Source organism: Melanostigma gelatinosum, assembly GCF_949748355.1.
Source record: "Melanostigma gelatinosum genome assembly, chromosome: 6".
NCBI lineage: Eukaryota > Metazoa > Chordata > Actinopteri > Perciformes > Zoarcidae > Melanostigma > Melanostigma gelatinosum.
In genome coordinates, this window is record NC_136639.1 from 3,237,368 (window position 1) to 3,261,435 (window position 24,068).

Here is a 24,068-nt window from a genome sequence, read left to right on the forward strand (position 1 = left end):
CCCAAACAATAATTATACAACGATAACAATGTTTTTTATCTTAAGAAAAAACAGCAGGTAATTCAACATAAACAAACCTGCAGGATCCATAGCTGGCCTGTGCTTTTGTCGTCTAAATAGGAATGTCAAGAAACAGATTATCAATATCAATATCTTGCATCAGAGAGATTTCTTTGAAGTGAGGGTCTGCACCTTCAGCTTTGCTGCTGCAGCTTTACGTATCGCTAATGGTGGCTAACGTTAGCTAAGCAGAACCAGAGAACACATCAGACATATCACAACTTCAAACATTCAGCAAACACGGACCGACATCATGACTCATGTTGGAGTTGTGTTTCTGGCCCCGCAGCCTGGAAATCCAAATATTCGCTCTCTTTTTAGCTCCGCTTTCCTCTGCACCAGCTCCTAACAAACAATATCTCTCCTCGCTGCTCGCTGTTCCTCTTTCTTCACTTCCGCTTTGTCGTTCTACAGTTCGGTGCTGGGCAGGTGTCCGAAAAATGTTGCAGAGAGCGGCGAGAGTGAGCCAAAACGCTAACGTGTCAGAAAACCAAAACAAAAGAGCTGAAAGACACTAAATGTAGTCTTGTGTCATACATTCATTTGAGCAGCTGTGGAGAGAGTTAGTATCCGATATTTCAGTGCAGTCTTTTAAACTGATCGTCTTCATCTCTTGTTTCATGCATTTCGGTTTTTCCGGGACAAGCTAAAGTCTAGACCCAAAGCTGCAGTCGTTCCCGTCCAGGAATGATTGATTGCTTTTCCCAGTGCGTTCATGTCTGAGCAGCCTGGCCTGCAGCAGCTTCTCATTGACGGACACAGAACAATAATGGCAGCCGGCCAAAGCACAACAACGGGAAAGGAATCCAGGTCACCGGCTCCCCAACTGAACCTGAAAGCCAATCTGAGAGGCTGGCAAATGATCTGAGGACATCTTCTGAATGAGCAAACATGTTCACACTCGAGGCTGACTCACAAGCCTTCTCTGCTGCAGTGACTTGCTCAAGGGCACTCTGGCAAAGCAAAGCACATGTTCACATTGGAAGAATTGACAGTTTTGGCCAAACGTCTGGGTTCAAACCCGCCGGGCAGCCGGCTTTGTTTTGTGTAGTTTGCACGCTCTCCGCGTGTTTACTTGTGTTTCCTCTTCTTGTGTTCGCGACCTCCCCTCAGTGCTGGTGAGTTCAGCTGCAAGACCCCAAAATCAGTCTTGATTTATGGTGAGAATTTGACGAGGTTGTGCCTTTTGAAATGCACGACGTTGTTCACAGTGCAGTCTGTTGCTCAATCGGTTCTGACCTCCAGTTGCCGAAGGACAACATATATTGATATTGATACGTTGGAGCTGAAATGTAACAGCTTGGCATCATTTAAGGGTCATAGTTCATCCCGTTTGGCCTCCTACCTCTGGAAACACATCGATATCTTCTTGTGATCCATTGTCATGTCTGTGGGTTATGACCAATGCAACGCCTCCTGGTTGGGCACCGCTGCTGTCGTGTGGTTTGTTGGCGCTTCAATCGGTATAGTTTGTGTCATATTTTCATGCCACAGAGAGATTGTTGTATCGGTCTCTTTTATATCATATGATGCTGTGTTTTTCTGAATGTTAACCGTCCTATTATAGTCCAGCGCATTCGCTGACGGTCCTTTCTTCACACGTTACATGATGATTTTCTTTACCACTCGATTTGAGGATGACGATGCAAAAACGTCAGTGTGTATGTTGTCATTTTGTGCTCATGGGACACGTTTGCCTTCAGATTAAGACAACACGCCGACATGGTTCGGTTTATAATGGATCATCGTTTGGGTTAAATGAAACCTTCTCTGGAAGACGACTCTCATGGCAAACTTCTCCCGTGTGCTCATTTTTGTGCAGACCACAGATTCGTCAAATTTGATGTATTTCATGCTGTTGCATGACATCTGTGAGCGTCCAACGTTTTATTTAAACATTATTGTTGTAAGTTACTTTACAGATATTTAAACAATGTGGTCTAATATGTTATTTCAACCGCAATGCATTACACTTTAAACACCAGAGTGTGATCGCGTACTTTATTTAGAATAAAATATTATAGGACAGTAAGTTCTGGATCCCATTGATTATTTTTAAATGTATAATTAATCCTAAACATGATAGCAGATGTCCAATTCAGTAATCATTTTAATGCCGAAGGGTTGGAAACTATTTCTTTCTGAACGATCACACATCATCAGAGGAGGCGTCTTTTAGCACTTATGGTTACGAACCACAACCACCGAGCAGAATGTGAGACTGACGAGTGACTGCACATGTGAATCATAGTTTAGCTGTAAAATGTACTTCTTTTCATAAATAATCATCTTTAAAATCTGTCTCAGTTCATTATTACTTCAGATCTTTGTGCACTGTTGAGCGCTGGAAGTGTAATTCAGCTGCAGTAACATCATCTGGTCACATGGTGGCGCCAGATACACTTCTTTATTTCCTGCTTCTGCGCAGAAGATTGCGCTCCAACAGAAGGTGATCAGATTCCTCATTGTTGAGTCTCTCCTCACTGACGTCATGAGATATTGATCACATTTTGTTTTGGCTTACAGAGCGTTTAATAATGTTGTCTCTCTTATGTTTCTCATTTCTTGAAGAAAGTTCTGTAAATGATTTTAAAATGAAACTAAGTGTCTTTAACATTGCTTCACAATATGTTCATGAGTAACTAGCTTCTAGAAGTCTGTTTCACTTGGTGGCTTTGTTTTCCAGGTCCCTGATGAATACTGCACGACACTTTGTGCTCAATTCTAAGTTATGCTTTTAGAGATTTCGTTTGATTTGCTGATGAAATAAGGGCTGAACCTTTGCTTTTGAAGCTCAGACCGGATCCAGATCCCTCATTCCCCGACAGACTGTTGACTCCCACTTCACCAGCCTTCTGTGCTGCTTTGCATCAGTCGGTTCCCGGCTGATGCAGACCGTCAGTCCAGCCAATCTGTGTCGAGACTGTGGCTGTAAAAATGGAATTAATTAAGTTGTAAAAAAGTCAATGTATAGTCTGTAAAAAAAAAAGAAGTTATGGTTTGGATTGTCCTATAAAAAAGATCTTAAGTATATCAAGAAAAAGTCATAGTATGGGACGCTGTCTAAAAAGTCATAGTATTCTATAAAAAATCATTCATCTGATCGTATGCCATGAAGATGGAACTAAAGGCAGAGTGTGTATGCAGAGTGTGTATGCTGTTGATATCTATGAAGTCATATAAAGTATCACATGAGGCCTAAAAAAGCCGTAGTGTTGGAAGTCACATTTTACAATCAACACTGATCACAATGAACCACACAAACCAAAACCTCAGTAACTTATGTTTTCACGTGTAATGTTGAATCGAATAACATTTCATATGTGCAATAACTTGAACTCAACCAGTCAGTCTATAATTATTTATCTTTTTTTACATTACATCTAAAGCTGATTTACTTCTTAGAGTAGTTTTCTGTTGCACTACACCCTTTTCTGCTGTAATACTACAAATATCCACACTGTAGTCTTTGTCATGAAAAAGTCAGTACAGCATGTCGGAATACGTCTACTATACTGTGACTTCATGGCAGACTGGTTTACAATTCTGCCATGAAAATGGCTGAAGGAAAGTTCTATTATTGAACCACTGTACACTTGTTTAAGAAGTCTGAGATGTGATATGAAGCGTCAAAACGTGTGAACATTTTTATTGTTATATTCAAAATGACATCAACAGTCACTTGATACTTTTAAACATCCTTTTATTAACTCTTTTCATCACCAATTCATTTATAAACGGTTCCTCTTTTCCATTTCAACAGTCAAAATGCAAATGAATGAACACGGAGGAAAACAAACTGCATGTACACAATAACCCACAACCGCAGGCTGCTGAGGGCGGAGCCGTCGAGGCAACGCACACGTCCGTCATTCCACTTCATCCTCTCAGCTGGTACCTCGACAAATAAGTGTTTCATACAAACTTCTGATACAAAAATAATGGTTACGCCAATATCTACTCAAACATGTTCTGTAGCTCGTACCAAATTAAATAACAACAAAATAGTAAATATTGGCATGAGGACATGAGACACAAATTGATTTATAAATAAAATTGAGGAAAACTACTTTTTTTAATAACATGAAAAATAAAAAAAGGATATTATTTAGCATTTTTAAACAGAAATCCTCGGTTCACATTATTCGAGCACACTCACTTATCCGAGCGAACCACCAGGGGGCAGCACCAGCACACTGGCTTTCAGCCCGGTGATATTCTCAGCAGCAGTGGGGCTCATCTCAACACCGACCATCAGGGACAACAGGAAACACGATCATCACATCTTCCATTCAAGCTCACGGCTCACGGCTTCAAAAGAACAGCGTCCCAAACACCAAGTCCAGAGCAAACCGGTTTAAGACTGAAGCCTTTTAGTGTGTCAGAGTTAACGACAACGTGTCGCTTGCTGCTCAAGAAAACCACAAAACTCTACACAAACAAAACAAAAACTCTTATTAATCTTCAAAATGCAGCCAGTGCATTTTCTTACATCACAACGAACACAAAGTTTCAGAAAAACACGACGCGAGAGACACTCGGGCGTCGCACAAAAAGGAGACGAGGACAAAACTAGGAATAACGTCTGGTTTGAAGATGAACAGTGTTCCAGGCAAGTTCATGAGTTCTCCGTACAAATGACGCTGGCTCATGGAACCAGCGCGAGTAGCGTTTTCTGTTGAGTTAGCCAACCAGCGGCTAACTTTGTAGCTTTAGTGGAAAACAAAAAGTAGCGGGGGGGAACAAACAACCCCAGCGACTCACAGACGGAAGCCTCGGCTTCACTGTGAAGGTTTGTAGCGTTTCTCTTTTCTTAAAAGACGACAAAGTCACACAGAGGAAAAAACAGCTGTCCTGAAATACACAGCACAAAGAAGCGAGAGGGGGAGGAGCTTAATAGAAATCTGGGGCACAAAAGATCCTCGCCAGCCAAAGTAGAGATTGTCGTTTCCCCTCAAACACGGGGATACTTCGTTTCAGACAACGGCGTCGACCGGCTCGCCCGTCAGGGGTTTGTCTTCACTCTGGTCTCCTGAGGTTAGACCCTGCTCAGCAGAGCGGATCTGTGAGGACGAGAAGGAAACAGATGATCACCGGCCATTCGTTCTGGCTTTACATGCCTGACTCCTGTATTTTCTATTTCCTGTCTCCTGTGTATAAAGTGCAGCAGTAACGCTGCGGTGACACTGGGCTCAGACGAGTGAAAGAACTACGATGCAGCCCGACACATCTCACGATTGGCGGAGAAACCCGTTTAGTAAAAAAAACGTCCACGACTCAGTTTGAGTGAATTAAAAGTTCAGCGTGAGCTGCTGAAGCGAGAGGAAATATCCCTCCGTCAGCTCTCCGGGGCTTTCCTCCACCAGTTAGAGGAGACTGAATTGCAATTGTGTGAAAATGACTGATGTCCTTAGCGCGTGTCTTTGCCAGCGATGGTGTGACGAAGACGAATGATGAGCACCTCTGTGTGTGTGTGTGTGTGTATTGAATAGCGTGCAGGTCAGCATCAGTGTGACCTACATCCCTCTGGGTCTGCCTGTCCAGAAGCAGGACGGGATGTGAGCCGACAGGCGGGATTGAAAGAAAGAAAGTGTGTGTGTGTGTGTGTGTGTGTGTGTGTGTGTGGTGGGGGGGAGATGATACACACCTCAGAGACTTCCATCTGTCCTTCTCCATGTGGTTCTCAGGACCTTCGCTCTCGTACGATGCCAGGTACAACGCTGCAACGAGGGGAATCAGAGAAACTTCAGCTTTTACAGAATGACTTATTTTAAGAAGTTCGGGCTCGTAATATTCAGGACTCTGCAGCCTACTTGTGTATTTTCTTCATATTTAATGCTTTTACTGTGATAAATGGAATGTTTTCGCAAAAGAAAATAAACAATTTGGATGAGTGGCGAAAATCATTTTCCACTTTTAGACAATCTTGTTATATCACAAACGAAATCTGCAGAAAATGAAAAAGAAGCTCTCTTGACGTTGCAATAAAACGGTAAAGTATTTGAAGCGTCAACAAGCGAAACCATCGCAGGAACAAAAGAAAAGCAGTTCCCCGAGATTCTAACTTAATGTGGAGCCTGAAAAGACCGTTTAAAGATCCATTTTAAAATGGAAAGGCATCACTTTCTCACACACCGTCTCTGTTAACAGATTGATTGACAGGCGGACGTTCACCGATAGCGGCGGCTGTGGCGGATCAGAGCGCTCTCGGCCGATTGGTCGGTTCACTTCAGTGTCCGGAGGATTTTACAGACCTCCCCGTCTCGCTGATAAGACAGCGATAAGAGCCGGAGACTTTGATGTGGATTGAAGGAGAAAGAAACTCAGCGCCGCTCCGGTTTGAGAGGCGAGAACAACGTACGAGTGTTTGAGGCCGAGCAGGAAAAGAGTCATTCTGTGGTCTGATCTACGATGCATGTATATAATACGGTTATGTTTCATTCCACAGCTATACTCTCACGGACAGTATTCTGATTATCGTCTTGCAGGATGTAAAGTAACGCGAGTTATTTCGTTAACACTGTGCTGTGCTGCTTTTATTGTAACTAATAATAATCCCGGTTACTGAAACGGATCCCTGACATGTGGGTTGAAAAGGTAAAATTTGATTTCAGACATCTGGCAAAGCAGAAGTCTTAACCTCTTAAACATCAGTAGTTGAGTATTTGCTGATATGAGAAAGTCACTCGTTAATGAGCGTGTAACTTAACTAAATGTTTCATTTTTTAAGCTTATTTTTAGCTTCAGTGCCTTAATTTAAAAGAAATAATCCAACATTCGAGTAAATTATGACGCTGCTGCTAGCAGTCGATGAGCCTGGCCGGCCATAGCGACTGGGAGCACGGGGACAATAGTGAACGTTAAAAAACACAAAAATAAATTTGACATGCCACGCTAAATATTACGTGTGAATTAGTAACCTCTAGAGGTGATGTTTGGCATTTTGTTTTATGTTGGAGAGCGTTTAACATATGATATGAGTTTAACATGAAGATATTCATATTTCAACAGTCTTGGATCATTGATTGATTGATTGATTGATTGATTGATCGGTAAACGTACCATCTTCGGTGAACACCGGAGCCGTCAGCAGGTACTGCAGGATCTTGCGATCCTTCTCAAACGGACACTCCACTTTCTTCCAGGCCATGAACTCGCTCACCTGTTTGGCGAGTTCCCAGAATTTCTGGAATAAAATCAAAAACAGAGACAACGGGTTAATGTTCAGATGGAATAAACACCAGTGTTTCCAAAACTTGTTTTTTGGGGCAGGGGAACACTTTTTAAGAATGACAGACCATCGCGACCCAGACCATTTTATTACGATTTCCACATCACCGTAAAAAAACATTTAGAAGAGTTTGTTCATCACAACTTTGGTTTATCGTGCGTTATTGAAAACATTTACGCACGCGTGACTAAATGAATATAAATAATGATTTAGGTCGAGTTAACACGCTTTTGTTTGTTTCCTCTCATCAGTAAAACAAATTTAACGCTGGCCTTCTTATCTTAGATTTCATTTCTTAAGTAGGCTACGATCTTTTTAGAATATCAACATACAGGCGCCCTCATGTGGCCCAAAGGTGTACTGCAGATATAAATATTAAATAAGACGATTGAAGAATTTCTGCTCATTTATTTGGCGACCAACAAAATGAGGTTTTGCGACCGGTTGCTTATAGTCAGCTGTGTTGATGTGTTCAAATGTAGTGTCATGAAAGTCATAAGAGGGAAGGAGAGGAGGAGGAACCAGCTTCAGGATGGAATGAAACCTTAAAATAGTGCGTGATTCAGTGTCGCTGTGGCCAAAGGCCAGTGGAAACACGTGGGAGTCTCCGGTCACTGGTCAGCCCGGAAACACAGCTGAACTTCAAACACTCCGGTCCCACTTCCTCATTCTCTAACGTTCTTTAGGGAAGTGGAGAGAAATAAAACCAAATCCGTCGCCATGTGTAGTAAATAGTAACGGGGGGGGGAGGAAACTCCCTCCGGGGGAGTTCAAGCCTTTACCTCGAAGTTGACGTGTCCGCTCTGCAGCCTGTTGGCACAGCCCTCGTTGAGGAAGTAGATGTCTTTGATGAGCAGGCTGAAGAAAGGGACGACAATCTGCAAGACAACAGAAAGAGAAAGGGATTACATTTCACGACGCGAGGGGGGAACTCCATGTGACTCACGGGTGTGTGATCTCCATCGACGTTCAAAGGAAAAAGGATTACAATGGAGATGAAGAGGATCTCTTATAATGTTCAGTGTCGTTTCCAGGGAAGAAAGAGACTTTCTTCTCTTCTGATCATGAAGATGTTCAGCAAAAGAAACGAGCTTCTCAGGCCTGTAGCAGCCTGTACAAATAAAACCTTCAATAAGCTAAAACAATGCACCCAGGACACGGTGAGACCGGAGTACAGAAGAAGAATTCCCCTTTACAGCCCTTAAACAAGGAATCCTCAGCCTCACACAATGATTCAGGTCACTGCTCGTCTGGGCACAAACATTGACGTTGATGGAGCGCAAGGTGGGTGAATTCTACGCGAGGGGGGGAGGGGGGGGGGGGGGTTCCTTTCTTACCTGGCACAGAATCAACCGTTGGGAAATCAAACGGGCTGGCTGCTTAAATCTGCCATTTGTCAGTCGCTAAGGCTGATGGGTAAACACCACTTTTGTTCCAGAGTGTCGACCGATTGCAGCAATCTGGTACAGTGACCTATAGAATATAAAAACTCGGGGTCGTCAGGAGAGAGGCGACAATGGAACACCTCTCCAGCCCAAAGGTCATCAAACAATCATGACGGAGCTTTTAAAAGTGTTCCAGACGGAGAGCAGCAGACGAAATGATGCACAAAGTGTGTGTTTGATAAACGCTTGTTCTGGATTCTTTAAAGGCAGACAAGGCGTCTTCACCAGGATTCATGTGTTTGATGAAGGTTCAAAAGATGTTTCAACTTATTTTATTCGTATTTGGGGGGTTTGTCGGTCCATTTCTTTACTTCAGCATTCCTTCTTGTTGCAGTCTTTTATTGTTGATCATTCGCTGACGTAATAAAACAATTATTTCATTCGTTTGGACAGAAAATCGATCAGCTGCAACTCTATCTGTTAATAAGCAAAACGCTGGATGTTTTTGAAACCTTTTGCAGAACAAAACAGGCAACAACAACTCTGTCGCCCCGGGAACTTGTGATAAGCATCATTCAATATTTTCTGACATTTTATTAACTGAACGTTTCATTGAAAATAAGAGAAGAAGAAATGATTATATTGGCTGCAGTCATAATTCTCACTACTCATATTTTAATCCTGATGTTTCAGTTTTATTCTCGTTACCTGATAATAATCTTTACCTGTTGTGCCATAACTCAACTTCATCATTACCAATGTGGACATCAGGCAGCAGGTAGAAGCAGAGTCCAGTGTGTCAATCAGACCGAGAGCTCCTACAGCACATTAGCAGCACTCTGCGTGATGTGATGTTATTCGAAGCTGATGAACCAACACGCCAACAACTGAGGGAGCATTGAAATCTTTCCGTCCTCGCAGCAATAAAACAAAAACAAAAACAGGCTGCATGAGCACAAGCGTTGGCTCTGTTGATCCTCCTCTCAGAGTCAACAGCACAGCTCATAAACAAGCCCCTCCCTTAAAGGAGGGCTCACACGGGCGAGGAACATACCGGACTTCTTGGGAACTTTCCGTTTCACGACCCCCTGACCTCTTGTCCAAGTACGTTTGCATTTCTGAGCTCCAAAAAAGGGTCCCTCGCATGCCTCGGGGAGTCGGATACATATTGACAGTACACTCCGTCTCTGTGAAAACACACGATGTCCGAGGGGGAGACGAACCGCCGAGGGGGAGACGAACCGCCGAGGGGGAGACGAACCGCCGAGGGGGAGACGAACCGCCGAGGGGGAGACGAAGACGAACCGCCGAGGGGGAGACGAACCGCCGAGGTCTGTGCCGGTTTGGCTCTCGGTGCGTTCTTCCTCGGTGAGGAGAACACAATGTGCTTTGACGATGGAGGGAAACCGAGACCCTCCTCACATCTTGACCCGCTTATTACTGCACCCTCTGTTACGCAACCTCTGAGGTCACTTTAGATTCCTCCAGCTGCCGTCAAGTGCTCGTCTGCGAGACACCAAACACTCGATGACTCACCGAGTGGCTCTGGGTGTCGAAACGTAAACCGCATGAAGGGGACGGGTTCTTTATCTGAATGTCAGCATGTAAATGTCATTTATGCCCGAATCAGTGCCTCTAGATGAGCGCTGAACTACAGGTGAAGCAAGTGGAAGAAGGTCTGACTGTATTCTAACATTGAGACGATATAATCAGAGTCGTCTGGTGCGTGTTGCTGCGCTGAGGCCTCACCTTCTCTCTGCTGCTGTTGGCGGTGATCGACCGCTGTGTGGCTCCTCTCAGGGCCGTTCTGTAGTTGTAGAAATTGCTGGAAGGATCCATCTGGTGCTGGAATGGAGGGAAGAACACGCCGTCAGTTTTTTTGGCACCGGCTACGCTCCGATCAGCGCTCCACAAACAAGCAAATTCCCCTCCGAAAACTTTACATTTTCCCCATAATTCATAGTTTAATTTAAGTTATGGATTTGATACGAGAATGATCGTAATAATTAATTGCAAAATAAAATCTTTTCCTCCGTAGAAGAGCCATTACATCTCAGTCTTTAACCTGAGGGCCGTGTCTCTCAGAACCAAACGCGTGCACATTTGTGTTCAACCTTTTTCATGCAAACTCACTTCTAAGATGTCAAACTTTGCCGTTTTCACTTTATTCCAGGTCTTCTTGAGCCGAGACACCGGACTCATGTTCATCCCAGCTGCAAGGAAAACAAATAAGACAATGAGAGAGAGATCACACATCCACGGAAACACCCAAACATGATCGCAGTAACACATGGCGTCTTCCCATTCAGCCAGACAGACGCCCCCCCCCCCCCCCCCGCCCTCCCTCCCATGCCAGTCATCCTTTAACATCGCTCCACCTCCCCCTCGTCTTTCTCTCCACTGTGGTTTCTTCTGATGCAGCGAGGCAAAAAGGCCGCAGGAACAATGGAGTTAACACACGCCTCGTTTCCCCTCCCAGCGCTCTGCTTCCCATATGGTAATCCTGCGTGTGTGTGTGTGTGTGTGTGTGTGTGTGTGTGTGTGTGTGTGTGTGTGTGTGTGGGGGGTTCAGGAGGCCGAGGGGTCACCGTCAGAGCAGAGCGACAACACAACAAAAACAACCCTCGAGCACACAAAAGCAAGTCCCATCCACACGGCGATATAAGAACTCCAGCGTTTCCCTTTCCTGCACGTTTGCCAGGAGACGGTTTGAGTTTAACGAGACGCTTCAGCGCCGCGGGCGAAAGAAACCAACACGAGTCCGACCACGCCGGACACGTGACCTCCATCCACTCACAAAGACACCAGAGTGAGTGAGTGAGTGAGTGAGTGAGTGAGTGAGTGAGTGAGTGAGTGAGTGAGTGAGTGAGTGAGTGAGTGAGCGAGTGAGGACAGGTGTTGGCTGTGGTAGTCGCCCCGCTGGGACACACGCTCCGCTTTTATGATGATTATTATATCTTTAATGTCTTCTCCTGTTCTGCACCGACACAATGTCGCAGACGGAGCATGTTGTTATCACCTCTCTCTCTCTCTCTCTCTAGAGGGAGAACAGCTGGCACTCCAGTATCCTCTCCCTCCTCCCTCGTGTGCTCTCTCTGGTCAGTGCTGACCATCTGCCTGGCTGCTTTGCTCTGCGTCCTCTTCCAGCTGCCTCCCCCCACAACCTCCCTGCCCTGGACGTACAGCTCCCCCCCCCTCATCTCCCCCCTCAGGCCTGTGAGGATGACCAGATGCCCTGTCCTCTGAACACTGGGACGTCTCCTGGAGGCCGGCGGCTGGACCCTCCAGCGAGCTCTCTGAACTCTGAGGTGCGTTCGGGCTCCACATGCGTCTTAATTATTTTGCATCTTTATCTAAGCGGGCTAGTTTAGCGTGGAGCATCTATTTTAAAAAGGTGCATATTGACACACGGTCACATCTGGAAGCTGCTTAGTGAAACTAGAGTTTAATCTGTGGCCTCTGAAAAGCTCCACTGGAGCAGTTTGGGGTTTAGTGGCTTTGGGTGCGGGTCAAATGAGTGATTGGATCAAACTCTGTTTTTATAAAACCCTTCTATCCCACCAAGGTTAGTGCATATAAGTGGGTTCTTTAAACGCAGGAACACAGACGAGTACGTCGCTTTTAACGTCAAACAACGTAAACAGTGAAAATGTTCTTCTCTTCCTTTACATCCGTGACTCATTCCGTCTCTTTAACGCTGCTGTTGGAGCCGCTCGGACGGTTCTGATGAGTTTTATTTTGTTTGTGTTGGGTTTGAATGGTGTGTGTTCCGATGATCTAACTGTTACTGGAGGCTGGTGTCTTTCAGGAGAAGACGTTAATATGTTTTGTGCGTTAATGAATTATAATAATTGTCCAAATATCTGTTGATTTTATTGATCATATATTCACGAACAGAATCGCGTCAGAAAAGCGGCAAACATGTGCCGCCGGAGTGTCACGTTCTCTCTCACAACGCATGCAGTACAAGCATTTAACGGGAATGTTTTCCGTTACGCGGCGTTCCAGCGGTATCCATGATACTGTGCGAGTGATTGTGCAAAGTCGTCAAATGCCAGAAGGCCACGGGGAGACGCTGCCACCGAGACAATCGTCGGCATGAACCGCTGCCTCACCGACTTCATTAGACTCGAGGAAATCACGCACGTTGGAAATGAACCGGGACAAAGTGGTGACAGCTTACTCGCTGAACAACAACAGCGTTTCCTACGCTGATCTGATTGACTGACGATCGAGTGCAGAGAGCACTCAGCCGTCGTGTTGTCGCAGAGAGCTGGAGAAGAAGAACAGGACTCACATATGATGGCCATGAGGGAGTTAAAGTTGCCGATGTTGAAGCATTCGCGCGCCACGTCGATGAAGAACTCCATGACTCGAGCTCGCTGCTTCTTCTTCACGGGCTGTTAACACAATGAAGAACATGCATTAGCCTCCGAGACCGACTGCACTGTCTGGAAATGTGTTTGTTGGAAATAAAGTACAATGCAGAAGGTGCTGCTGTTTGCTTGTACTTTATCTCCAGTTCCTTCCTCCTGCACAGCGCGTTCTTCTTCTCCATGTGCGTTACTCACCATGCAGATCTCTGTCGCCACCAGATAACTCAGCCTGTTGAACCATTCCACATACGCTTCCAGGTTGCTGGCCTTCTTGTGATCACTGAAGCAGCTCTGCAACAACAACAGACTTTCAATTAGCATGTGAGCTAATTGAAAGCAAAAAGAAAAGAAATCGTACTGAACTGGATAAATAAAGCTGATATTGCCCCCCCCCCCAGTCAATGCATCACTGAACATAAAAAATAAACTCCAATCACGCTCAACTTCACTCTGCTTCCACAAGCACGATAGTGGCCAATGTTATTCACATGATGCATGCTGGTCCTTTGTGGAGTCCTCTTGATCTAATTCCACACATTCCTTTGGCCTCACGCCACTCGCCCCCGCCGAGTGTCTCCGCCAGCGGACGCGCCGCATTTTAAACATGCATTCTCGTCTTTCCCAGGTGGCCCGGTGGACTACGAGGCGGGTTAGTCCGAGGAACAAAGGCAGCATTAAACCCCCGCCCCCCCCCCCCCCAAATATCACCTCGCTTCACCAAAAAAAATAAAACAGGGGAGGGGGGAGGGGGGGCTGTTGCCTAGCAGCCAAATGCCAGACAAGAGAGCCCACCGCCAGAGACACACATTCACAAACTCCCCTTCCGAAAAAAGAAACCCTTGGCAGCGGTGGTTGCTAGGAGATTTCTGAGTGAGTGAGTGTGTGTGTGTGTGTGTGTGTGTGTGTGTGTGTGTGGATATCTAGTCTGCTGCTACAGTCTAGAAATCACCTGACCTCACTTTGACCGGTGCAGCGGCCGGTCTGTGTGTTGTGTAAACTTAACATCCGTCTGGTTACAGCCAAGGAAAGGCCGCATACTACTATGCATGCGCTTCCCTTATCAGCAGATTTATTCGTAGAAGAGCGCGCAGACGTTACCTTGTCATTGTCCAGAGGGTCCTTCTGGACGAAGGCCTGGACGAATTCCTCAGGTCCGATGTAGCCCAGTCTCTCCTGAGGAAGGAAGGAAAAGGGGAACGTCAACTCCCTGCATCCATCTTTAGTTCGGTCAAGAATGCTGAGGAATGTTCTTTGACACCTTTGACTTAAAAATGGCATTTGAGGAATCCTGAAGGGAAGCGTCAGGTGGCTGATGTTGACTTTACAGAGACAGTTCTTTTGTTGACTTTCTGGCTTCTTTTCTCGTACTATTGTTACACTACATTTCAGCATTTACTGTTCTCCAGTCGTCACTTGCGGCCGCTCAACTACAGTAACACAGGCGCGCTTCAATCAATTCAAGAGTTGATTGGGGCTGAGGCTACTTAATGGATCATTTCTATGGTAGAACTAGATTACATAATTAATCACGCACCAGTGATATTTCATTCCAGTCTCAAACCTGAACTTCCTCTGATCCACATGGTGTTTTTATCAGCAAAGATTCCACGCTAGAGTTAAGTACGTTACATTTTTGGGGGTTTCTGGTGGATCACAGTTGCAGTAGAACATTAAATACTTTGATATCAGAGTATCCCTGTGCACCTTCTTCTACTGTAGTCAAATCTGTAAGTAAATTACCTTTTGGGTCCTGGAAGAAACCCTTTGATCAGCCTCTGGCTTTTCCAGATTGACCAATTTCTTTTTTCAACGGCAAACTGACATGTAATGAATATAAAGCTGCGGTCACAAAATCACTGCTGTGGTGGGTCGGAGGTGGGCGGAGCCGTGGCGTTCGGTCCACCTCCGCACCGATTTCCAATCCATCATACGCGTCATCTCTCCCCTCTCTCACACGTTCTCCTCCCCAGCATCGATCTGCTCTTATTCTCTTTGGCTCATGTGCCGATAAGAGTGCGAGACATTTCTGATTGTTGTGTGGGAGACAGCGTTTACATCTTAATCTGGTTCGACTTGTCGCAACAAATGATTGATGATTTAAACTGATTTTTAAGAGCGATGAAGATTAGCCTTGTGGGCAGAGGCTCAACCAAAGGCTTCTGTAGACCAATGGGAACGGTCCTCAACAAAAGAAACGACTAAAAAGAAACAATTATAAAAGACAATTCCCACAACGTCTGCATTGCTCTCACCAGTTCTATGTGCGTGAGCTGTTGGGCGACGGTGTACGGGTCGTTGCAGATGGACAGCATGTCTCTGTGGATGGACGCCTGGGGCTTCGCCTTAAGAGCCGTGAGCCGCTCGGCCGCCGTGGCGTTGATCTTCACCAGCGCCTCCTCGTACTGGCTGAGCACCGTCAACCTCCTGATCAGACCCTGGCTCATCTGGCCCACCGCCTTCCTGTACACCTGGTGGATGATGGATGGAGGAAGGATGAACAAAGGGAAGGGGAGGAAGAAGTGTTCGTCAGAGCTCAATGTTTAGTAGCTTCGAAAGAGTTCTATTGAATTCACTTGGGGCTCCAACACATTCCTCCATAACCACCTTCAGGAAATAGTTATTTCTCAGACAAACTCATCGAGGACATCTAAATAACCACGAGCTTTGCTTTTGTTCTCCCGTTCTCCGGCTCCGCACTGGTTTAAAACCCGATGGAGACACTCGCTGTGAGGACACCGCTACATCACGAGCGCATAAGGACCACTACCACACAGATGATGAGACACTGAGTGAGATAGAAACTGGACCAGAATCTCCAGTAGCATGCATGCAGCCACTTTTATTTAATCCCTAGCCGCTCATCTGTGGCAGAGGGCGATAACAACCTCACTGGAATTTACAACCGGCACAGGTTGACTCCGCGTCAGCAGAAACAAACTTCGCAAACTGACGCCAGCTCTCGGCCTCAAACCACAGAACGGCCCTCAAAATGTGACGCCTCTTAAGTATTTATCTTGCAGAAGAGTATCCCTCTGGTCATGCACCGGGAAGGGTCGCTCGCAATGTTACGCAAGCCTCTTCCTGCCGGCCTCATTAAGACGCCTCAGCTCAACCGGGACAGAGGGAGGACTCTCGGCTCACTAGACCCTCAAGAGGTCGAGAGGCCGTCCTCTTTTGAACCTTTCCCCTGGACTCCAAACAGGCCACAATTAGATAAGTGGTCCCTCACGGACACAGATTACCGCAGACGTTTCACGAGAGGGTCTATAGAGGGGAGAAGGACAAGAGCGTTTGATTTGCGACATGCAGGATCCTGTTCGTGGCCTCGTTCCACACCACCGGTATGAGCTGCTCAAAGAATCTGGGGTGCCGAGGCCCCTTTTCTCCTGGAACTTTCTGCCAATTCAACCCTCCAGAATCTACAAACACTCTGGTTCCAACACGGTGTGGAAGAAACATTACAATGGCCGTGGAGGACCGGTGCCTAGACAGCAATCACGCGCGAGGACGAGACCTCGTCTTGGGGAAAAGCGAGCGGACTCCTATCACACAAGGCGGGGAACCGTTTCGGAAAATTCACTTCTCGGGGAGTGACAAATGCATCCGTCTGCTGGTGATGGCACATGAACAGACACATTCGCATGTCAGCCAATCAGCCGCGGCTCTGTGGAGGATATTGCAGTTGCAGCAAAGGGTGATTGCAAGAGCACACGTCAGAGGAAAAAATGAAAAGCAACGAGCATGTTGCACAATTCAAGTACATTAAAGTTAACAAAATCAGTCCAATGTATCTGCTTAATAGCTCTGCATTAAGTTCCTTAATGTCGTTTCCTTTTTTACAAAATAACAAACCCTCTGTTTTTGGATTGGATCGAGAGAATTTCAATCTCACTTTCAACTATCTGCCTTACATTAAACTGGATATATAATGTGGCATCTGTTAAATCAACTTATCATAACCAAGCAAAAAGAAACGAAAAAGAACGGAGCGCAAAATAAAGAACGGCACATTCTGAGGGAAGGCAGGAACTCTGTACCATCAAATGAGGTCAGATCACGATCAAAGCGACTGTTTTCCTCTCGACTGCTGCTTCCCTATATATCCAACCACATCCATAATGACAGTCTCCCTTCAGGGATCAAGGTCCCTGAATGTTTGGAGTGTGGTCTGGACACTACTTTGACCAGATGTTCGGGACGTCTATTCTGGACTCCAAACCCTTTCCCAGAGCGCTGCGGTCGACGCTCTGAAGACGCTTAACTCTGTACTCAAGACCTGCCGACGGTCAGACCTTTGTTTTGCACAAGATCATAAAGAAACGTCCATGCATTGAGGAAAACTGGTGGTATTTGAGTTATTACATTCTCGTAACCAGATGCATTGCTGAGGTGTGAGGATGCTGTGAAATTGCCAGAACAGAATCCAACAGCAGAGCAACTCAAGAAGTCACAAGATTCTTTTTTTCTTTGAGAGAAATTGAAAGCAAAAGTTGAATATATTTCGCAATCTGCCCGTTCGACCAACTGTCTGGTTCAACTGTCACCTGCCAGAGCACTTGTTTGTACTTGCACACACATTTTCTATGCAACGAGGGATCATGAGCAACTCTTTGGGCGCCGTCACTTTCAATTTAGCTTCCAACAGCTGTGTTAGATGACAAACAAAAGGGAAACAGATTAAAGACGTTACCGGAATAAACTACTGAAGATGCTTTCTGATGACTTTTGAAGCGGGGGGGCAATCATTTCCTGGCAGAGTTTGGATCCATTGGTCCACATTAAGCATCACTGCAGATCAATACAACAGCGAGGTGGGCCTCCAAAGAGCTGCATGGTCGGACTCTGCTCCACTAGACTCGCTCCTGGTACCGGGTTTCTTTCTCTGATTGCTGACGATTCCTCCTCAGTGAGAGCTGCTGATCATCTTCAATGCTTGGAACCTCGACCAAGCTGGTACCAAGAATGGAGCGGTTCTTTTTTCCACGGGACTTTCTGTTGCCTCGAGGACGGAATTGATTTCAACCCTCAAAAGTCTCTTTTGAGAGGCGGCGTTAATGCCAACTGCAGCCGCTCTACTGCGACATCAAAAGACGTTTGTGTGACCAGCACAACACAGCGTCCGTGCCTACGACTGAGGGAATGCGTGTTACTGGAGGCCAGATAACATGTGCTCTACACCGCTGGGGGTTTGCACAAAGGGAGCAGACATGGGGGGGCTGTAAATGAGTCATGTGTCCAGTTGTCATGTGAGACACATATTGATTTCTAGATTAAATCAGGATCAATACTCGTGCTTGTACTATTGATGAGTCATGTGAAACCTGCATGAAAACAGGTGGGGATGGGTGGGTTGTGTTTTTCTTGTGCTGAGCAGTACAGGAGGGACGTCTGCTATCGGACGTCTGCTTCTCCATCACTGTCTGGTCCTAATAACCTGAGCCAGGCCGGACAACGATAGCAATCACAGCACAAAGCTGTTGAAAACTACTTCTTATAATTAAAACTAATGTTTTTAACACACTGGTATCGGATCGGAAATTGGTATCGGCCGACACCGGAGTTTAGGTACCGGCATTGGTCAGGAAGATGATATCTGAAACATCTAACATCTGAACATCTAACATCCTGGGAGGCAGGAGAAAACAGCGGGCAAGAAATAACTGCACTACACAACTTCCTGTAAAACGTTTCTGCTCCACTATTTATCCAGACGAGCTGTTTTTTCCTGCTAAGCTGATCACCACCCATCAAAATCCTCTGCCACCACAAATGTAGCGTTTCCTTTGAGGTGCACGGATGCGACTTCATTTTTAAAGACATCATTGTGGTTGTCACGTTTGCATTTCCTTTCATGGCACACAAGAGCACGAGTCAACGCTCGTCAAAACAACTAGTCTGTCTAAATGTCCCAACAGTGGAGGGTCTGCATGTGCAGCAAAGACAACAGAGGCGACAGGACAAAAAAAGAAAAGAAAACAGTTCTACCCGACGACGTCAACTTTGATCCAAACTGCAGCAGAAGCCGACGGCGCGCTAAGCCAGCGGCATTCAGCTCTGCAGCAGTGAAACTATTCAAACGCTGCCCAGGAAGGAGCGCCACATAGAGCCACATAGAGCCACCTAGCCAATGAACAATAGGGCTTTTCTCTCAACTCAGCCAGCCTCAAAAACTGCTTTGTTACCAGAGATACCACCCCCCCCCCCCCCCCCTCCACTGCTATCTGCAAAATAATCTGCCTGTGTCTGTAGATTTGCTGCACATGCGGTCTACAAAACAGCACGGCTTGTGATAACACCACAACACATCATCTCATCAGCAGACGAGTCTTTTGTCGCTTAACTCATTTATGAATAATGTGTGAATAAGCGTGAAGAAAACAAAAAAAAGACCGACCTCGTCTCCGTTGGCCAGCCGGTGGGTCAGCTCCTTCAGGCTCCTCATCATGCGCTCGTCTCTGAAGTCGTGCGGGAAGGTTTCCGTCCACTCCGTCAGCAGCTGGAGGATCTTGGGAGCGCTCTTCCTGGCTCTCATCTGAAGATGCAGCAGAAAGACAGAAGGACTGAGTGAGCAGAACCACGACTAGGATGTGGACATGTCTAGATTTTGCAGCGGGTTCGCAGCTACGAGCCCACAACGTACCACTGATTCCTAGAATGAATTATTATTATTATTACTACCTTGTCCGCTTGGGGATCGCCGAGTCGCTGTTGCTCCATGCAGAGGTGGCACACCTTCGACATGAGTTCGTGCGGCCGGATAAAAAGACGAGAGCTGAGCAGGAAGGTGAAGATGTACGTCCTCTGTGGAGAAGAAAGGAAATGCGTATAAAATACGATAATAATACAAAAGTAATCTCGTGGCGTCACATTGATCCTTTATCTTTGAAAAAGGGCTTTAAAGCCACATGAAATGAAGTCAGTGTTTAGATACCTAAACAGTCAAATATATAAATAGGAAGAAGGGGGAATCAAACATGTCATTCCTAAACTTGGGAAGGAAAGATGAAGGAAGAAACGAAGACAGGGAAAGGACTTTGGCACTGAGAGGGTCTCAAAGCACGAGAGCTGCTCAGACGGAGCAAAAAGTAAAACGTCGTCACCTCTTTACTTTGATGCAAAGGAAGAGAAACCACTCGGGATGAAATGTTTAGAAACAACACTCACATCTGGATAATAGTCTACAGTTGGGACCAAGTGGTGAATGAGGGCCTCCAGGGACCCGGACGCCAGGTTGTTGTCATGGTAATAGAGGCCGGAGTAGCCTTCCTCCTTGGTCTGGTACAGGTTCTTGTTGTAGCCGCCGGTGTTCAGCTGACCCGTGAACGGTGGAGTCTGAGGCATGTTGTCCTGCAGCGGCGAAAGAAGACAAAAACACGGGAAGCGGTCAGTCAACACGCCGATGCACGTCTCACCGCAGACGCTGATGCAGAGAGAAAAAGCCAAAATAGCTCTCAGACACTAACAGAGGGCGAAGGTTTGGACGCAGTCAGCACCCAGTCCTCCTCTAGATCCCTGCGGTCCATTTTAAGGTTTGGGTTTAGTTCATTCGACTGAAAAAGTTGAAATGCAAACTGTGGTTGAGACACAAAAAGCATGAGAGAGTAATAAAAAAAGGTTTGTGAGTCATCTGCATTACAATGAAAACCACTAGAATAGATGTTTTACTGAGTTTTGACCCCACTGAGCTTCACAGGGAGTTGAACCCTTAACCATGGCTATGTTAGTGCCTTGCGCTACAGAACTCTTATAACTGCAGCCTAAATGTGTGCATCATCTCATAAGCAGCAACTTGTAATTGATGGAAATAACCAAATTCTCAGAAAACAAGGTTTTTTAGACTTTCCTAGAAATCTGCAACGGGATACGCGACTCTTTCGACCCACAGAGAGCTCATAAAAGGAAGATCTGTGCTCCAACAGGCAAACGAAAAATAAATGAAACGTACACCATCAACGTGTGAGAGCTCGTGAGAGATTCTGGGTCAGACTGAAGTCCTGCAGGACGTCGTGATACTTGCTTTACCGCGGAGCGATCACGCTGCCCGATTACAGCCACCACTACCGCAAAGAGAGGAGGAGCGTGGGAGTCGAGGAGGAGGAACAACTCATGATGTAAGGTGGGAGACGAGTCAAAGGGGATCAACATCTGCTGATCAGACCAGAGAGACAAACAGAGAATACTTTCAAACACCGAAGACTTGAGCTTAACCTTTAAAAATCACAAGACGAACGAGTTTATTCATAGGTTCACTTAAAGCCGCCGACCACACGAGGCAAACCAGCCACCCTTTCTCTCTCACACACACACACACACACACACACACACACACACACGCGCGCCGCTGCATAATGCACGCGTGCACAGACACGCACACGCTCGGACCATCGCTATTATGCAGCCAGACAGCCGTGGCCATTTCCATGAGAATAGTGACCGTGAGGAGTCGGAGCATCTGCTGCACCATGTGGCGTCCCCCCACCGAGCGGGAGAGACCGGCGGACCGGGTCTGATGGAGGGACACCCTGCTGGAAGTCAAATGGTTTCGGCTTCTTTCTTTACACCAATGAGGGTGTATTTGGTTGAACTTTCGTGCCCTTTTCTTGGCAGCACTGTTCCACGGACCCGTATAGTTACGCTTTCCTATTTAGTAGCATCCAACCACAGACATCTGCCGTCCACACAGCAGCTCAGCGACAAACCACTGGGGTTTCAGATGGAGCGCACATCAGCAGCAGCAGGTGATCGAGCACTGAGAACGCGTCGCGGTCTCTGTTCCCAGCTGGGATCTAAAACCACCAACTCCCTGATCCCACGCTGGCTTTATGCCATTAACGGTGGGGGTTGATTTGGTCCAACAGTTGTAACACTCCCTTCATTGTTCAAGTCATTTTACGATTGAAATTATTCTTGATTTACTCAATGAAGTAAATAACAGTAGAGGTGCAGCTTTTCTTCATTTGGCACCAGTTATATATAGTTTAGTAGGACTGGGATTAATCTTAAACTGTTCGAGTCAAACCTTCATGTTCCGAAACGACTCAAATCCACAGACGCACACAACCTCTACAGGTGAAACCGATATGAACCTCAGACAACAGAACCCACACCGTGGAAGAAGTGGGTTTATGAAATCTAATATCGCAACAAGTCGTGTTGACTCTTCAGTGCTGCGAGACATCGCCGTCCCTCTCTGATGTCTTTGAAAAGGCCAACAGTCCGGATTAATCTCATGCTACCAGGGGCAGGTGGGCTTCTTTGAAGATTAATGTCTCCGACACAAAAATAAATATCTTGGAAAGTACATCTGTACTTTTTACAGGCAAGTCTTCTGGCCTGACTAAAGCGAACTCTTAGCGCGTTGCTGTTGGTTTCCACGTGGCAGCAGAATGTAAACAAATAAAATGCCACAGCTTGCCTCCCCTCTTACGGGGGTGGAAGGGAGGGAGGGGCTTAGGTTGGATAGATGGTATTAATTATAGCCTTGCTGGCTGTGTGTGTGTGTGTGTGTGTGTGTGTGTGTGTGTGTGTGTGTGTGTGGCCATCTGCCTCTGTGTAAAAAAGAAAGAAGTCTGGTTTGGACTTAAATTGGATTTAAAAACAGAGGATATTCAAATTTCTGTCTGTTTGTTCTCAAAAGATGTTTTTGTACTCTGCTAAAAAGGCATGAAGCTGTAAACTGACGTACAACTTGTTGCTTTTTGGTAAACATTTCTTGAAACAAGGGAATTTTTTGACATCTAGATAAATTTCTTAGCCACAGTTCTTTAAATATTCATACTCGGGCCTATTTTTAAGCAGACACTGTTCCCACTTTAGTATTGGCTGAACGGCTGATTATCACAAGGCCCTGAGTCTCTGGGATGATTCAGGTATTTCTCGTGGTTGTCTTGAGATGCTGGGACTCTCTCTCCTTCCTCCTGTATTTACACCGGGAGGTCAAACACGGCAACTTAGAAATTAAACTGAAAGATGTGATCATGCGTTGTAACGTCTGTTGCAACAGTTTCAGGCCACGCGTCACCGAAAGGTTATGGAAATGTCAGAATATTTCCCCTTTTTTTTTCTCAGCAGGGCAGCAGCTTAAAAAAAAGCACCGAACCTCAGTAAAACGCCGTCATTTCGGTGAAACTACCTTCAGGCTGCAGCGCCGTCAACGACACAAGCTCTCAGGTCATTTGTGTCTCATAAACATTTGGGCGGGGCGGGGGGGGGGGGGGATGATGGAGCCCGGCTTGCTCTAAACACAAGCCATCACAAGCTCTTCCCGCCATGCCCGCAGTGTTAACGGCCGCTCCTGATGAACGCCCATCAGCAGTTTGAGAGGCTGTAAATGAAAAAGCCTGAACACACAGAGAGTCATTCCCGTGGTTAACGAGACATGTGTCGAGTCATTTTGTTCAAGTTCCAACCAAGTCAGTTCGTTCAAGTCTCAATTAAGTCCAAAGCCATTTGGTCAAGTAACAGGAAGTCCCAAGTGATTTGGTCCCAACCAAGTCCCAAGACACGTGGTCCGAGTGTAACGCAAGTCCCAATCATTTGGTCAAGTCCGTCCCACTTCATTTTATCTTGGTCAAGTCGAGCCCCTTTTCCCACCCAAGAAACTGCAATTTGACCTGCCGAATCTTGGGACTTGTCTTTATAAAGAGGACATTCAGAGCGTCTTTGCTCTCACAGCCCTTCTTGACTACCTCCACACCTACTGAGCGTTGTTCTAGTGTTGACTCAGGATAATGTTTGCAGCTGTGGCACCGAGTGGTAAAAATCGCAGCTTCCATTCAGGATTCCGTCACCTGGCGTCAGCAGTCCTTGACAGCCATGAGAGTCTGTGTTGAACCTGGGCTTAGTTTAGTTTAAAAAGGGGAAGTCTGTTTTGAGACATCTCTGTTATGAATCAAATGGATTCACCACATTTTAAAAGACTATTTCAGCATGTAGTCCTGCTTCACTCATTTGGAAACAGTTGCATATAACCACACTTTCACTTCTCAACCAACTTTAGTCAATAAAGTGCTCCAG

General features: G+C 46.0%; 1 protein-coding gene across 2 annotated transcripts in view; it reads right to left on the reverse strand.

Annotated features, from left to right (window-relative positions):
* Positions 1-3,698: 3,698 nt before the first annotated feature.
* Positions 3,699-24,068, reverse strand: part of rasgef1ba (RasGEF domain family, member 1Ba) — an 83,191-nt gene continuing 62,821 nt past the window's right edge. For both annotated transcript variants that reach the window (XM_079270190.1, XM_079270191.1), the window contains 13 exons: positions 20,217-20,399; positions 19,731-19,853; positions 19,447-19,584; positions 15,305-15,520; positions 14,151-14,225; positions 13,248-13,343; positions 12,974-13,076; positions 10,810-10,889; positions 10,426-10,521; positions 8,074-8,169; positions 7,123-7,246; positions 5,708-5,780; positions 3,699-5,123 (listed from right to left, as the gene is read on the reverse strand). In XM_079270190.1, the coding sequence (XP_079126316.1) occupies positions 5,099-5,123; positions 5,708-5,780; positions 7,123-7,246; positions 8,074-8,169; positions 10,426-10,521; positions 10,810-10,889; positions 12,974-13,076; positions 13,248-13,343; positions 14,151-14,225; positions 15,305-15,520; positions 19,447-19,584; positions 19,731-19,853; positions 20,217-20,399 (1,428 nt within the window). In that variant the 3' untranslated portion in view covers positions 3,699-5,098. The remainder of the gene's footprint in view (positions 5,124-5,707; positions 5,781-7,122; positions 7,247-8,073; positions 8,170-10,425; positions 10,522-10,809; positions 10,890-12,973; positions 13,077-13,247; positions 13,344-14,150; positions 14,226-15,304; positions 15,521-19,446; positions 19,585-19,730; positions 19,854-20,216; positions 20,400-24,068) is intronic.